Genomic DNA, 16,723 nt, shown 5'->3' on the forward strand with positions numbered 1-16,723 from the left:
TTTAGTTAATTAATAACTTGTTAAAGTTCAATGTTGTATGTGAAACATTGAGCATGAATGGGTTAAATAAAGAAAGGCAGATAAAACAATATTCCAGGATGAATGCGCTTATAAGTAGAATATAGTTATTTATTTATTTTTTTGTTATTTTTTATGATTTAATTTAATTACAATAATGCGTTATTGTTCAATCAAAAGCACCATGGGTTTGAAAAATACTTATGACGCCGAATGATATAACTTTTTGATTTAAAAATGCACACGTAGGTACATATAATTGAATGTCGATATGAAGTTTTATAATATAATATGTATATAATATCCATTTTAAAGTAACATAGCTGACACACAGTTTCGTTTTATTCAGTTACAATAATTTGCATAGTCGATTAGCAATCGGTGGCATATCGTTAACGTTGAAAAAATCTTTCGTAAAATTTCGCGACTGTTTCCAAAATACACGCTGCTATAATTTACTCGAATGTTATCATTATCATCTTTCTATCACGATGTCCAATTTTATAATAAATTTGTCACAAGCAAAAATATTTTTTTTATAATATTTTTTTCTTTAAACGTTAATATTACAGTTCAAGATGCTAGAATATGTTTCTATAAGATTAACAAGAAGTTCAGTAGATCTCGACAATTTTCTTAATTTGCCATTAAAATATCGCTTCTTTATTTCTTCTTCTTATGCGTTAGATCGGAATATGCATTAAAAATAGTTTAAATACAAGAAAAATTTTAGGAATGATCATCATTTTGATGCCGCACAGTAACAATTGAACAGGTTTTTTGGCCGATATTAAATCGTTTTGTCTTTTTATTTCGTCGACTTTAAAAGCCACTTCAGGAATGGTTCCGTGTTCAGTGTAATAATACTATCGATACTATTCTAGCGTCGACGTTTAACAGTTCGTTATTCTTATCGTAAAAAGATATGGTGTCTGAAGATTAATTTGTAGTAAGAATATAGTATCATTACACGATTCAGTATAGGCATCACAAAAATAAAACGAAATTTCCTTCTTTTTTTTTTCTTAATTTGTCAAGATAGCAGTCACATTACAAAGTAAATAATTCTAATTTTATTTCCTCTTTTTTTTATTACGAAAAATCTCGCGACTGTAATGTTTTACAGTTTAATAGAGTTTCAAGATAATAAATTTGTTTCAACAAGAGAAGAAAAGTTGTAGCTGTAAAATACGCACAGAATATAGTATCTGGAGATATTTTTCAAACAATTATCCGTTAAAATGTTTAATTTCTCAAGTAAATACCTTGTTCGATTGCGAAACATTACGGCGTATCAATGAAACCCAAACCCAAACCCGATTGATTGACATTCCTTTAATCATACACAATATATAATCGATACTTTTCATTATCTATAACATTAATTACATGTTAATAAGTAGTAAATACTGAATCATTCCCTCTTGGTATTACTTAGTCTACGTAATTCTAATTACATGCTAAACGATCGTCAAAAATATATAGCACAAAAGATTTTCTTCGTGCCGATCGTCACGCGTCCAATTGATCGGTCAGTCATCCGTTAGATTTTCCTTTTTCCTACCGTTACAATATCATATGTTATATTATTATATACGCGTTTCAAGCATATACTGATCAAACAACAAGGAACGAAAAGGAAAAATTACTCAGTCTCCTCGGAACGTTTGCTCTATGGAAGGCCGTGTTTGGTTCGATCGACAAAAACGTTAGATGTCACTCGGTGTAGTTTGTATAGATATATTTATATACTTTTTTCTTTCTCTTTTCTTTTTTTTTTTACCTTTCTGTATTTTTCTTTTTTTATTTTTTCTGACAATGGTAAGACGATGGATTATCGGTATAACGGTGCTTTACACTTTACATTCGCAGCAGAGGACGAGAATAAAAAATTTCACGCACTCGATAAATCTCACAATTTTATCTTCTTTTAATTTTTGTTGAATTTGCAAATACTTTTACGATAAGACATTGTTAACGTGATTGCTTTCTATTAATGCCAACTCGTAATAGAAATTATTAGTATCATTCAACAATAATGTTTGTCAAACAACTGGAAACGATAATCATCGAGGATTACAATTGAGTCGTGAAATTTTTATTTTCGAAAGTTATTTAGTCAGCCATAGAAGTGAATATCATTGAAATATGCATTGACACTCATCAATACTTCACTGACGATAAATGTTGCGATTATGTATTTTGTACACGGTTAGAAAAATTAATTGACGATCATGTTTAAAGTAAGGGGGGATTGAGAATTATCGGTCATGTCGGCACGTTGAATATAAGATATGAATCCAGTAGAAGATATGTTGTTATAACTCTAAATACCGACGATTTCATTGGATTCAAATTGATATTTGCAGTACTCAATATACACCGTGCTTCAATATTTCATGTATTTGTGTACCTTTAACATTTATCTCTTGCCTCTTGCAAAGTAAATTAAGGGGTTGAAATATATAATAGTGGTATAAACAAGCTTGATCGAACTTCAGTTACTTTGTTCATTTTTTCTCAACATATTATAGGTATATGTATATATATTTATAACAAGATATACATATCCGTAGATGTGAAACGTAATGAGAAAGTTATAAAATATTTTCAGCATCATCTTTCGCTCTAAATTTTGCTAAGAAATCATCTACCTTTCTCTAGGTCACCGAATTAGAAGTATCGTTTCATCTTTTCATTTCATATTAATCATTTTCTCATACCTACTATGTTTATCTATCAGATCTTGTGCTACGACTATCTTCGAGCTAATTCACGAAAAAAACTATTCGTCGTCTTTCTCTCTTTTTAATCAGTCAGAAAAGTCATGAACCAAGTTTGAGGGTAATTTGATTCGAGTAACTACGATTATTTTCAACGATTTCAGTCATCGCGCGGACTGTGCCTTTTTCTTGCGCCTTAAAGTTTCATCGTTTTCTGCGGAAAAATACAAGAGTACACTGAAACCAAAGACGCTTCTATGTCCATCGGCTTCTCTTAATACTTTTGAAGGATTTCAAAAGATGTTGAAAAAATATTACTCAAATTTTTCTTCGTTACTCATTTCGATGATTGGTGACCACACGATTAAGAAGTTAATCAAAAGAACTATTGTCTCTTCAGCAGACTCTTGTAAACTATGAATAGTCTTTCTGAGCACCGTATTTGTTAAAATAAGTGTAGTCTTTCTCAAGCACGTACCGCTGTGTTCATAATAAAGACAGAATAGTCAAATGAAGAAGACGTCAGAGAGGGAACATTTGCCAAGAAAGCCCAAAATTTTTGTCTGGTTCCTCTTTGCGTATACATGAGTCCGAAAACATCAGTACGTTACCCTCTTTCCGCGTTTTATCGATAGGATCTTTCACTTTCTTCAAATACATTCTCGATAGTTTCGTGTTAATTTTGTTGCTGTTCGTCGAGTTGATATCGATTTAGTAGATGAGATGGTGTTGGTATGGGTATCCCCGTGATTGGGGATTTATTTGAAACTGAGCTGCGCTGGAGTAAGGATCGTACGTCTGTAAATCGAATGAAATACCAATACGATTCTAAATCGAAGAATTTTAGAAATTTTATTATAAGTTAAATATACTTTATATTTCTCAGGATCATTTATTTGTAGATTAATGAATTGTTTCTAGAGTTCATCGGATGTATTACCTGCGAGCGTTTCCTGGAGACCATAAACCTTTTCTCGGGGGTATTATAGTAAGTCTGTTGAGGATAAACCAAACCAAACTGAGGACTGCCATATTGAGAACTCGCATCATATTGTTGCCCGTACTGATTCTCGTATTGTTCGTAATAGCTGGATGGATGAGTACGAACGATTCCAATATCTGCCGGTGATAAAGACTCTACGCTGTAATGTCGAGGGGGATACGCCGAAGAATCCATCCAAGGAATGACTTTGCAAAGTTATAATTCAGAATGTAAAACATATAAAAACAATATCAATACATTCAATTTTAAAATATTTTTGACTTACTGTTTCGAGGATCTTCTTCTTCAAGAAGGTTGTCTTCATCGTCTACATTTTCATATTCATCGTTCATATATTTATGCCAGTTTCTGTGAAGATATTTTAATTGAATTAAAACCCAGGATACTTATATTGTTTACAGTTAATGACACATATGTATATTATTATTACCGCTTGTGGCGTTCATTTTCCCAGAGGGAGAGGAGTGTTAAAACATCTTGCGGGTCAATATCCAATTCTCTCTTAAATCGTGGTTCCTGATAAATCGGGACGCTGAAAATCCAACATTCATGTTTGAAACATATTTAAATAAAAAAAAATTAATTTGTAAAATCATATATATATATATATATATATCTTCGGATAAAGTTCTCCTTGATATTCGGATAATCTAGCAGTCATTCGAGACTCGTATTTCTGAACAATATCGATTTTCTATGGAGGTTGAGTTTAAAGCGCATTTATTGCATGTAATGCAATCATGCGTGCACAGTATCATTGAGGATCAGTACGCGAGGTACGTTGAATGGAAAAAACTGGCAAACAAAAGGACGATACTGAGCCGCCAATACGACGCGACGAGGAGATTGCATTGCACGCGTTTGCGCTGATAGGATTTGTCCTAGGTCAGGTCCGCCGAGCATGCTTGGTACATCCTCTGTTGTGGATGATCGATATGACGAAACCGGCTAATATCATCAGCTGATTGGTTGGCCATATGCCAAAACGACTTGACTCGTCAGGTGGTTTCATTCAGCTTTTCCACTTACTTCTTTGGTATTATACATTCATGTAAGATAAACAAAGAACAGGGAAACTGTTCGAAATGTATCGTGAATACCTTTTTTAACATGGTGGGAGATTGAACAGAAAAAGATATAGATCAAACAAACCATAACGTTAAAAATAATTGATTTCGACTAATTAATTCGAAATTTTAATTGATCTATGGAAAAGGACGAAAGAAATAAAATGATTCGTGGACATCTGGTCGAAAGTTAATGATTCTAGGTTCCATATTTTGCATATCCAAAACCTGAACTTTTATTTTTCGAGTTTCCGATAACAATAGTATCTATTGTTAAGTTGAATCTAGTTTGTATTTAGTTGATTGAATATAAATTCCGGGCAAACTCCGTGAATTACTGCACCTCATGGAGTCGGCGCTAACTAGGAGCCTATTCTCGTCAGCTGATTGGCTAGCGATATGTCAAGTAATAGTCAAGTCTGACCTAGTTTTACTGGCTGGTTCCATTCAACTTTTCGTGGACCCAACCCTTGGAAAGCTACCCTATTGCGTCACAAGTATCGAACGTCTCGATGACTGCGCCAAACTGTGCATATAATACGTGTACGTACATCGCTGTGAGAGAGTTCGCACGTTCTCGTGAACGTGAGCAGTTTATTGGAAAATTTTTCAGCTGACGCGATCACTTTGTGGGACATGTAAAACTTTTTTCGAGGATAACTTTTTCTTCGTACTATATGTACATACTACGTTATTAGTTCTTGCAACCGTTAAGTTCGTTACTTCGATTATCGTTTGCAAATTTTAATTAATTCAATTATATCATAGAGATATATAAAATTCGCTAACGATATAATCTTTATACTTTACTAACTTTTCCCCTTATTAATGTAAATATAAATTAATTAATATTTAATATCGAATTTTTGTATCTTTTTCTATTGCTGAAATGTAACTCAAGTACAATATTTAAAATGTGCTATATATACAATAGAGTGAACATTGCTGCGTTCTGTCACATTGATTTTGCAATACCTGCAAATTATTCCTCCTTTTTCCTTTGATGCCTTGACAACCAAGGGAATTGATATAGAATTATTAAGCCCGATAACAAAATCTTATTACCAAGAACCAATTGGTCGTAAAAGCCATCTTTTATGCTAAAAAGTAGAGAAACAACTTATAGTCAAATATTAGAATTACGCTCAATCTACAGAATTGCCTACTTTTAAATCATTTTTTCTATGTAATGGAAATTAGCTCGACTATAAATGTATTAGCGTACATGTGCACAAAGTGACCTGTGACATTTATTTACAGGTCAGGCGATTCACACTTGTAACTACGTTTGAGAGTAAAAATAAAAGTTTGACGTAAGGAGCTTCAAAGTAATTGATCATTCTATGACGTATCGTACAGCGTCGTCGTCTACGTCACTTACTTAACGATGACGATTCTATGTAAACGCTATAAATACCATCGATAGCCTTCGTTACGAAACTATCGACTTCCGATTTGAATCGGAACATCTAGAGGTTCCTTATACTATCGAATGTATATATATATAGTCTGTTGTTAAAGAGAAGAAACGTACAAAAAAGAAAGAAAAATATCGTGTTTATATTTTACAATTATTCTATACTATTTTATGTGTATATATAGTTTTTTGTTATAGGCTAAAAATTATTGTAGATCAAGGCAGGAGAAAACCAATCCTATATGCTCTGCAGATCAACTTCGATAACGACAGCTTCTCGAAGTCGTATTGAACCGGCTTGGTCGTCAAGTCCACCGCCGTTTCTGCCGAGGGCAACGCCCTCGCCAGCCCTCTCATCCCCATTCAGAAGAAACGTCGAAGAAAAAGAGGGATGTTCCGAGCAAGAGGGCGGGAAGGGTGAGTTCTCGCAGGGGTGGGAATTACAGACTGGTTACCGAGTCGATTCACTCTGCCCAAGGCAGCTTGTTCTACAGGTGAATTCGCCCTAACACATCCTAATCTCATCTGCGTGGAACGCAATCGTCAAACAATAGAAGCAATATGATATAAATGTCTCGTAAACGATATTCACAACTTGACGAAATTCTAAACTGATTGAAGGAAGTAGATAGTATGACAATTGATCGAACAATCGATCAATCAGATTTAAATTGTTTAGTAAATTCCTTTTATAATTTTCTACTTTTTCCTTTATTTTCTTTTTTTCCGTTTAATAATAATAATAAAAAAATTAATACGATTGACTCACCTTCTCTTTACTTGCACCTGCATAGATTGCTGAGTAGAAGATGTTGGAGACTGGAAGGAAGTGGTCGTGGACGGTTTCATGGTGGTAGATCCGGTGACTGTTGTTTTCTCGGATCTCTTCCGACGATCATCGTTCAAGTAGTAACGAGAGTACGACGGAACATCCCATTGAGGCATGTCATATCCAAATTCGTTCATCAGGATTTTTCCATATCCGCTGAAACAGAAACAGAAATAAGTTATACATTAGTTAATACTCACTTTGATGTGAAATTTAAAAAATGAACTATTTTAATTTATTGAGAATACCAACTCGTAGTTTCTATCAAATGGAGAAAAGGAATCACGGTCGTAGAGAGCGTTGTTAGGTGCATTAGAATGAGATGGTTTTTCTTTCTCGGTAAGGGCTGCTTTCAATCCACCTAGTCCTGATGCAGCTAGAGTTCCTTGGATTAAAAGATTAATTATAAATTAAAATAGTTACAAGGTGTTAAAGATAATTGAAAATGGTTACTCATTGCTTATACTTACTCTTTTCCACGGTAGACGAATAAGATGAACTTGGTTTATTCTCCGGCTGATGATTCTGTTGGTTGCCGTACATCAACATTTCCTGTGCCCGTTTAGCTGAAACCAAAACGTTTAGTAAACAAATCATTAATCGTGTTGTAAACTACAGAAAACATAGTATGCTTTACGTTTTGGTCTCATTGTTTGTTCAGTCTTCTTTGCATCCTCTGCCAGATTCGTTGGCAAAGGTTGTGCTACCACGAAGAGGGAATATAGAGTTAGTAACCACACCCAGTCACACATGATCTGAAAAAATTGATTGGTCCATTATTGACTTAAACTTTGGTTAACTAATCTGTGAGATTTATTAAAAAGATGAAATCAAAGATTTCTTTATTGATTATGAGCAAAAGTTTATTGACCCTTTAATCAAATGTGAAATTGATTAAGGGTGCAGTTAGAAGAAGTATGGTTGCTATAAAGTCTTCTCTTCTTGTACAGATCGAAGTTTACACCCCTTACAAGCTGAAGTAAATGAAGATAGCAGGTCACTATGAAAGAAGCTTAAATGTCACATAATGCGAAATGTCAGGAATCTATTTCCATTGCACGTAAAAAATTAACGGGCATACATGTCGGAAGTTCGATAGGAAATTGTAAATGTTTGTATGATTTCGTGAAGATAAAGATGATAAGTCTTTCTCTTGAAGAATAGTCGATGATTCACTATTTTTTCCTTTAAAGTAACAATTTAAATTACATTCTACTGCAAATAATAATATCTAATTTTTCACAATTTTGAGAAAATAATAAATTTCTTAATAACGAAAAATAAATTAAATTTGACAGCAGTCTGAAGAACAAACGTGAATCGGTTGCGTGAAGTAGAATTAATTGTAATTTATCGTTTATTAGTATGTTTCGTGGGAAGTGAACTGGAATCTCACTCCAAAACAGATTCTGGAATCTCTATAGTCTTAACAAATAACACTGATAATTCAATTACATGTACTTTCCAACATACACGCAATTAGCTTACGTCGATACACGAGAGTTTTCGCTAATTAGATATGCAATTAACTAAATCTCAGCAAAGGCAGTGGTAGCTTCGAAGCTCATGACTCATAATCAACTATTCGTTATAGACATTCCATTAGTTTGAAATGTCAAAGTTCAAAAGGATGTTTTAATCATATATATGTACATATGTAATGTAAACATTACATGAAAAATTCACTCGTTTGTATTATTTTTACGTTTCATCTTTGTTATCTTCGTTTTAAAAAATATCATATATTCTGTGATAATTATTCTCTAAGCTTAATAAATGCAAAAAAGAGTTTGTGATATGATGCTAGTGATAGTATTGAGCAATTAAATCTGGCCAGGAAATAAAGTTAAACCGGATATAGTAGACCCAGAAATCGCACACTTGTTGCGTCTAGAAATACTATAGTCATTTATCGCGTTTGTATACGCGTCTATGCAACTCGCAATTAAAAATACATTTCATTGACTGTGCTTTCATTGACAAATCCAGACGCATGTATGGTATTAATATTACTTGCCTCGATAAAATATGTTTTAACAATTTTCACGAATTTTTAACAAACAATCTAACACTAAAAATTATAGACCCGTTTCAAACATGTTATAATTTAAAGATGTCTTCAAATTAAAGCTATTAAATGTACGCGTGTATGAAACAAAATTCTAATGAAACTTTGAATCAGATTAATTTTTTATCTTTAGAACTAAAGTTCGAGGAAATATAATTATATCGCTGATAAGAAATCGTCGTGATCGAACAATCTCTATTCTTACCCTCCTATTTATACCCGTACAATTTTAGCGGGTCTTTATCTTACGAAAGTTGGCCAATTAAATCGATCGAAGGATCACTGTCGTAATTCAAATTTCAAGCAAAAATATTAGTATTCGAAAGGGCCAGATGTAACAATTGAAAGATAGGTTCCTTCACCTTACTTAACGTCGACTATTCTCTTCGTTCTAGGTTTCTGGTCAGTCTTCTCAGATTTCTTCTTACGGGAGCGTTTCTCCAAAAGATGCAGAGAACTAGTGAGTTCGGCTGATCAACGTAGAATGAACGTCGAGGCTGAGCAGGACGACTAGAAAACTGGCAGAGGGTACGGTCGATCAACCACCCCCACCTTGGTGGGCGAGCACCCCTACCCTGAAAGCAACCCCTACCGCGTCTCTACGAAGTGATATGACGTGCACACGCGCACGGTTATATGGACATTCTACGCGGAACATGTACACACTGCCATTGTGCCACAAAATACGTCTGCCCACGCGATGACCTGACCAGATCCTCAGGCTATCCTTGAAATCGTCTCTTATGTCACATCTTGGCCGTGTATTATCTTCAGAATTCGCCATTTAAAGAGGAGAAGTCTTCTAGTAATTTTTCGGTGGCATCTTGTTTCGATTAAGCCTAATTCTACTTAATAAAACCGGCATCGTATAATGTGTTCTAGATTTTAAGGAAGTTTTATTTAGGGAACTTTTATGATAGGATGATTTAGTAAATTTTTTACGTTGTTTATAGCAGTACATAAACAGGTGAAGATAGTTTTACACAACAGGGATATTTAGCTTTCATTGAGGGAAGCAGGATGAGGCATAATGCTTCTTAAATAGAACGTGTTCTCTCAAAGTCAATGTTGTGACCGAAATTCATTCGATCTTTGAAGGAAGAATATTTTCCGAGCAATATCGTGGATCGTTTTTTCTTGGTCCTCGTCGCAAATCCGTACTTTCTTTTGTCTCTCGAACGCAAGCGGTGGAGTGGTGGGCTGTACAGGAGGAATTGTAGCACCGTTTTCCGTATTCAGTCCCCGGCCACTTTTCTTCAGCCCCCGCAACAGGCCAAACGCCTACGCCATCGTATAACGCCCACGAGCACCCAACGCCCACACATATTTTCCATGGCGTATGATAGAAAGAGGGAGGGTTGGGAAGGAGAAGAGAGATCAACCGAAGTGCGAAATTTTCTTCTCTTCTCCTCAGCGTCATGCTGACGTTCACATGTTCTTGCGACGAAGTATTTATCATCGATGAAGATTTTTGAAATATTTACGATGTCATATCCTTAGTCAAGGCACTCTTGAATTCTGTCATGTTTTCTTCATCTTGTCAAGATGTAATTTTCTCATGAATAATCAAGAATTTGACGTGTTTGACGAGGAGGAAGAAATTATTCTTATTACTCTAGAAGAAAATGGAAATCCATTCAAGTTGGGTGCATAATATTTTAATCTGTCCTCTTTTAATTTGTTCGTTGCCATCGTTTCAGAAAACAGTTAGCAACAACAAGTGGACAAAGAAGAGAACAGCAGCACGGAATTATGTACTTAGCCATAACTCTCCAAGAAGAGTCGGCAAATTCTCGGAAACAACCGCTTTAGCAAAGTATTCAACTTGAAATACGACGCATCCTAGCGCACTACGTACCCCAGTAATTGACCTATTTCCAAAGAATCGGCTGCACGCTTGCGCGAATTGAAGTAGTTGCACAAAAACAAGTATAACTCACCTGGTCGGATTTCTAGCCAACTAACAACGTTTGCGGTGATACAATTACGGGGGCGTGTATGATAGATGCTCGAAGACAGCCATCTCTAATAGATATCAATAGATTTATTACTTAACGATGACAAAGAAAAAAAAAGATATCTTTAATCTCAATTTTTCTACTTTTTTGATTCAGAAGGATGTTAATCATATTGTTCATTCAATATTCAAAAAGTAGTACAAAATATTCCTTTATTGTATTTCATTATAAAGGGACACAAAATACGAAAGGTCAGGAAGAATAGAAGCACGCGACCGTCGTTAATTTTTGCTGAAGTATCGAGAAAAATTAATGCCACACCCCCAACCATTGCCGAAGGAGATATTTTTTCTTTGAACTTCAGAACGAATTTGCGGGTCGCAATTTATGCATTTGGCAGGCGAAGAGAAAGGTTTATTTTCGTAAATTTGCCAGAAGTTTGAGTATTCCGTGGAGGATAGATACATCCGACTAAGATAGGACCCGATGCCATCATTGTAATTACGGGGCGAGTTCTGTGAAATAATACCATTCGACGTGCTCGATCCGAAGGTTTGTTCCCATTGACGTCAGCCGTTGATTCTGAAAACGACGAATCCCCGCGCTTCGAAAACTTAGTGGGGGGGCATACGCGTCGCGAGGAAATGATTCGTGGGAGGGGAACATGGATGTATTCAGGGACGTTGTACGAATACCAGGATCAAAATAATTTATTCGTTGATAATAATTGTAGGTAATAAATTACTACTATATCTGCTTTTATCAGCAATAATAAGTTGAGCTTTAAGTCATTGTCATTATACTTTAATTCTCATACGAATAATTATTGAAATCCTTAACTTATTAAGCTTTGAGCTATCGTTATATGTATTCGTGGAGACTTACAACTTGCAGGAGATTATTCTGTTTCATCTTAAGACAGGAATTAAAATTGCAAAATATTAAAACAGAAATTTACTATTTTTAATATCAGAAAATGAACTTGGATGTTTTTCGTATTATTTGCTATAAAAATAATTGTTAGAGGTTGAAGAAATTTAAGGAGTTTTAATAAAATAATAAATTTCAACTACATGATAGATGAATGTGTGATACTGGATACAGTAGTATAAATCCATGATGGGACAGGTATTTCAGGTTGTTGATACTACCCTGTGAAGTGGAAACTGTAACCAGCAGCTTGAAGGGGGGTATCCCGAAGGAATAGATCGATGTTTCACTCTGTGTAGTAAGAAACGCCTGTTGCTGTAAAAGAGGCATAGTTTCATTCATGAAAATGGTAAAATGTATACGCATTATACCATTTTAGATCTTTGCGATAATTAAAAATTATTTTAATTGCTGATTAATTTAAAAAATCAATATGATGTTATATTTTTATTGAAAGACTTTTGTATTTTTAATGAGTAATAGTTATACAATAATTATTTATTAATTTACTAGAAATAATCATATTATTTGTGTTTTCCAGTATCAGTATTCTAGCTTCTCAATTATTTCCACGTAGAGTTATTAACTTTCAAGCTTTATGTTATTATAAATATAATTACATTAGAAAATACATATGCGTAATATTTATCCTAAATTGTATCTTGCAATTCTATATTTATAGATACTAGATACTAAATGGTGAATTTTTTAATTAAGTTTACACAACACGTTTTTATTGATTTCACGTTCAAGAACATTTGAATAAGAAATGTAAACAAAGGAAATATTTAATTTCACATTGCGAAGTTTGCATTTTAATAACATTACTCAAAAATGACAAGATGGCTGTGGCAATACCGCTTTCCGTTTAGTAGATTGTATTTTTAAATACGTGATGGTGTCAATTTTATTAATATAGATATATATATTGAGTAATAAATAAGTGGATTGCATGATCTTTGTTGATAATTAATTCATCGTAATCAATGCAATAATAAAACGAGTGAATAAAGAACAAAATATGGCAAGACAATCGTACAGTATTGTTGAGTATTATGGTGAACAGGATGGATATAAATGTGGTTATTGCAAAAGCCCAAACACAAATTTCAGTCATGGCAAGTATCAAAGCATACAGCAAATATCAATTATGGATTTTTATTTTAAATTATTTTACTTATATATACAGTATTTCATACTTTTATTAATAGGTTATGTAGTCTCAATGATTATTTCACACATGTATAATTTTTGTTCTTGTCATGCTAAGTTTCATTTATTAATGCGTCAATGTTATTTGAATAATATGTCTTGTATTGCATCTTTATCTTAATTGTAGTACATTTTAGGTATGGGTACACATAGATTGACTGTGCAAGATTACCAAGCTCTAGTAGATAGAGGTTGGAGAAGGTGTGGTTCTTATTGTTACAAATCTACAATGGATCAAACATGTTGCCCAATGTATACAATTAAGTAAGATTAAAACTTCTAAAATGTTTTAAAAACGAATTTCCTACATATTAAAAAATATGTACATGTATATATTATTACAAATTATATTACAAATTTTTCATATATATATAAATATTTGTAATAGATGTGAAGCATTACAATTTAAAATTTCTAAATCACAAAAAAAGGTTTTGAAAAGAATGGCAAAGTTTTTAAGAAATGAATTACATAAAGATGATACTATGGATACGTACGATGGAGATTTTCATAATAACATTGGTAAAGATTTAATATGTTAAATTATTATTCAATATGCACTTTAACATGTGATTTTATGAAACCATTTTTCATAGATATTGAAGAAATTCCTAATCACAATAAGCACTTTTTAAAAGTTGACAAAGATATTTCTGATATGAATGTGAAATTTATTAGTGATGAAGTTAATGCAAGGTTACATCCTAGCACATCAGATAGAGGACAGAAAAAACATGGTCTAGAAAATAAAAAACATAATTCTGAAGGTGTACCTGCTGCATCAAGTTATAACAATGATTCTCATAGTACACCTCAAAGTCTACAATCTGTAGAAATGAATCCTACTCGGATACCTTGTATGAAAGCAAAGGTTTTACGTAAACAACGAAAACAAAACAAATTAATGACACAAGGAAAAACTCAGGAAGAAATAGAAGCTATTTTCAAAGAAAATAAACAAGAAAACCAGGCTAAAAGTTTGGAGCAAATATTTGATGAAGTTTATAATGGAACCAACAGATTAGAGGTAGATACACATTTATTCCATCAAGTTCAGTAAATGTTGCATGCAAATGGGTTTCTATAAATGTTGGTCCTCTTTTCTCCAATTTATTTAATATTTAAAAAGTAGGTAGGGAAATATTGAAAAATACTCGAATGGTGTTTTTACTATTTCATACTTTTTTAACTGTTCATTTCAGTTACAATATTTCGTTATTAGTTCATTGTTAGTTCAATTTCGTAATTATTTTGATAAAGTTTTGTAAAATTTACGACTTTTATTAGCTGAAACTAGTTAGAACTTCACCAATGAGCTCTGGATATTTAAATACCTCAAAACAATCTTATGAGGTATATAAAAAATATCAAACAACAATACATGGAGTTCTAGCAGAAAAGGTTACAGAGATGCAATATATGGGATTTCTTGTGAACTCACCTTTACAGGTAATTTTGCAATTTCTATAATTTCCTGCTGAGCTATCTTAAAGCTTTACTTGTTAAAGAAGGATTATTACAATTTTTTTATTTTCATTTACATAATATCGTACATAATTATTGTTAAAGTAGATAGTTATACAAAAGTATTACAGATTATTAGATATTAATTAAGAAATATGTATATAAAATACTGTTTTGAAAATTGAATAATTGAAACAATGCTTAATTGGAGCAAAGTGGACCACATTTAAATGTGTATTCTGTACATTGTGTTCATCATGTATTATTCACATGTTTAAATTCATCAGATGAAGTTGGTGAGAACAATGTCGGACGAGTTTATTAAAACGCTTAAAATAAGTGCAAACCTGTTTAAAAAATATCAAATGACTATTCATGGTGAAACAGAAAAGGAGTCAGATGATAAATCATTCTTCAACTTTCTTGTAAAAAGTTCTTTACAGGTATACTTCGTATTCAGGTTGCTATCTCAATCTGATTTTATAATCCAATCTTATATGACATAAAAAGAAATATTTGTTCATGCTGTTCGTTAATATATTAAAATGTTTAACAAAATTATGTATGATATTTTTACAATCCTTTTTATTAAATATTGCTTAAAAATTTCATTGCTTTGGCTAAAGAATATATACAAATAAGGAGTTTATAATTTTGAAGCCATGGACACCAGATGATGGACCACCAAGTGGATATGGTTCTTTTCATGAACAATATTGGTTAGATAATGAATTAATTGCAGTTGGTGTGATAGATATTTTACCATCTTGTGTTTCAAGCGTTTACTTTTTTTATGATCCGGCTTATTCTCATCTCTCACTTGGCACATTTAGGTTGGTACATTTGGCACATTTTGATATTTAAATTATCTCCAATAAATTGTTAACTTTCTATATTTTACTTAGTTCACTTCGAGAAGTTTATTTAACAAGACAATTAAATAAAATTGCAAAAGATCTGAAATATTACTACATGGGATTCTACATACATTCATGTCCTAAAATGCGATACAAGGCACGAATGAGACCATCAAAACTATTATGTCCTGAAACTTATGCATGGTTTGATATTGAACCGTGTTTATTAAAATTAGATAAACAAAAATATAGCAGACTGAATGATGATATTGATGCTATTAGCGAGGATAATATAGTTGATATTCGTAAGGTAATAAACGACGTTATTTTCATATCTAGTATTACAAACTGTTTAATTTATTGTAATTAATGTCATTTGTCTCCAGGTATTAATTTTGTATCGGCAAATTGCGATGCCGTATGAAATCTATAAAAAGCAAGCTCAAACCATCACGCAAGATGAAGAAGATGAGATTAAAGAATATACTAGTTTAGTTGGCATGAAGTGTGCACAGAGATTGTTGCTTTATCGCTGTTAAAGTATGCAAAAAGTTTTAACTTATTTATGAAAACAATCGTGTATTTTATCAAAAGACGAATTGGAATCTTATTATGGATAATTATTAGTAAGTGAAATTAATAAAATTAATAGTTTCAAATAAAGTATTTGTGATGATAAGTGTGTAATAAATTAATAAATTCTTATCAAATAAAAGTGATTCTTTTCATGCTATGCATACGCTCTACAATATTTACTTCCTTTTCCTCTTATTTTGCAATATCAAATAAATTACTCTTATTCTCTGATGTAATAAAGACTTAATTGCATAAAAATTTCAAATTTAGCTAATGTACAAAACACTAAGACACTAAATTGAAAATAAATATTGTACGTTTCGTATGCAGTCTTTCAATTTCATGCATAAATACTTTATTTTTATGTATAAATATAGTCGTTTCATTATATTGATATGAAATATTTTTCATTGAAATGGCAGAAGTGAATGATAATATCGTATAAATTTATTTAATAACGAAACATTTAATAACAATTCTTATATCATATAAAAAATTAAGTTTCATTTGATATATAAAATTCGTCAGTTCAAATTCTAATAAAATTTTGCATTATAGCTATCGTTGACCAATTTATAAAATATTTACAATATTCTTCGGC

General features: G+C 32.5%; 2 protein-coding genes across 3 annotated transcripts; one reads left to right on the top strand and one right to left on the bottom strand.

Moving 5' to 3' along the window:
* Window positions 1-115: 115 nt before the first annotated feature.
* Window positions 116-9,645, bottom strand: LOC117237311 (prohormone-2-like). The gene is made up of 9 exons (XM_033501138.1): window positions 9,488-9,645; window positions 7,695-7,812; window positions 7,528-7,623; window positions 7,310-7,442; window positions 6,998-7,213; window positions 4,175-4,276; window positions 4,010-4,092; window positions 3,682-3,929; window positions 116-3,539 (listed from the first exon to the last, which is right to left on the bottom strand). Exons 2-9 carry the CDS (start codon window positions 7,807-7,809, stop codon window positions 3,453-3,455), a joined length of 1,080 nt encoding a protein of 359 aa, XP_033357029.1. The 5' UTR covers window positions 7,810-7,812; window positions 9,488-9,645; the 3' UTR covers window positions 116-3,452.
* Window positions 9,646-12,771: 3,126 nt separating this feature from the next.
* Window positions 12,772-16,283, top strand: LOC117237310 (arginyl-tRNA--protein transferase 1). 2 transcript variants are annotated; one of them, XM_033501136.1, is made up of 8 exons: window positions 12,772-13,131; window positions 13,363-13,489; window positions 13,614-13,747; window positions 13,822-14,252; window positions 14,513-14,674; window positions 15,350-15,522; window positions 15,595-15,856; window positions 15,933-16,283. In XM_033501136.1, the coding sequence occupies exons 1-8, from the start codon at window positions 13,035-13,037 to the stop codon at window positions 16,083-16,085; spliced, it is 1,539 nt and encodes a 512-aa protein (XP_033357027.1). In that variant the 5' UTR covers window positions 12,772-13,034; the 3' UTR covers window positions 16,086-16,283. The 2 variants fall into 2 exon arrangements, with proteins under 2 accessions (XP_033357027.1, XP_033357028.1); XM_033501137.1 differs by lacking the exon at window positions 14,513-14,674 and adding an exon at window positions 14,977-15,132 and having other exon boundaries at window positions 12,781-13,131.
* The last annotated feature ends 440 nt before the right edge of the window (window positions 16,284-16,723 follow it).

The sequence above is a fragment of the Bombus vosnesenskii genome, unplaced genomic scaffold (genome assembly GCF_011952255.1).
Source record: "Bombus vosnesenskii isolate JDL3184/JDL3185 unplaced genomic scaffold, Bvos_JDL3184-5_v1.1 scf7180000013370, whole genome shotgun sequence".
Classification (NCBI taxonomy): Eukaryota; Metazoa; Arthropoda; class Insecta; order Hymenoptera; family Apidae; genus Bombus; species Bombus vosnesenskii.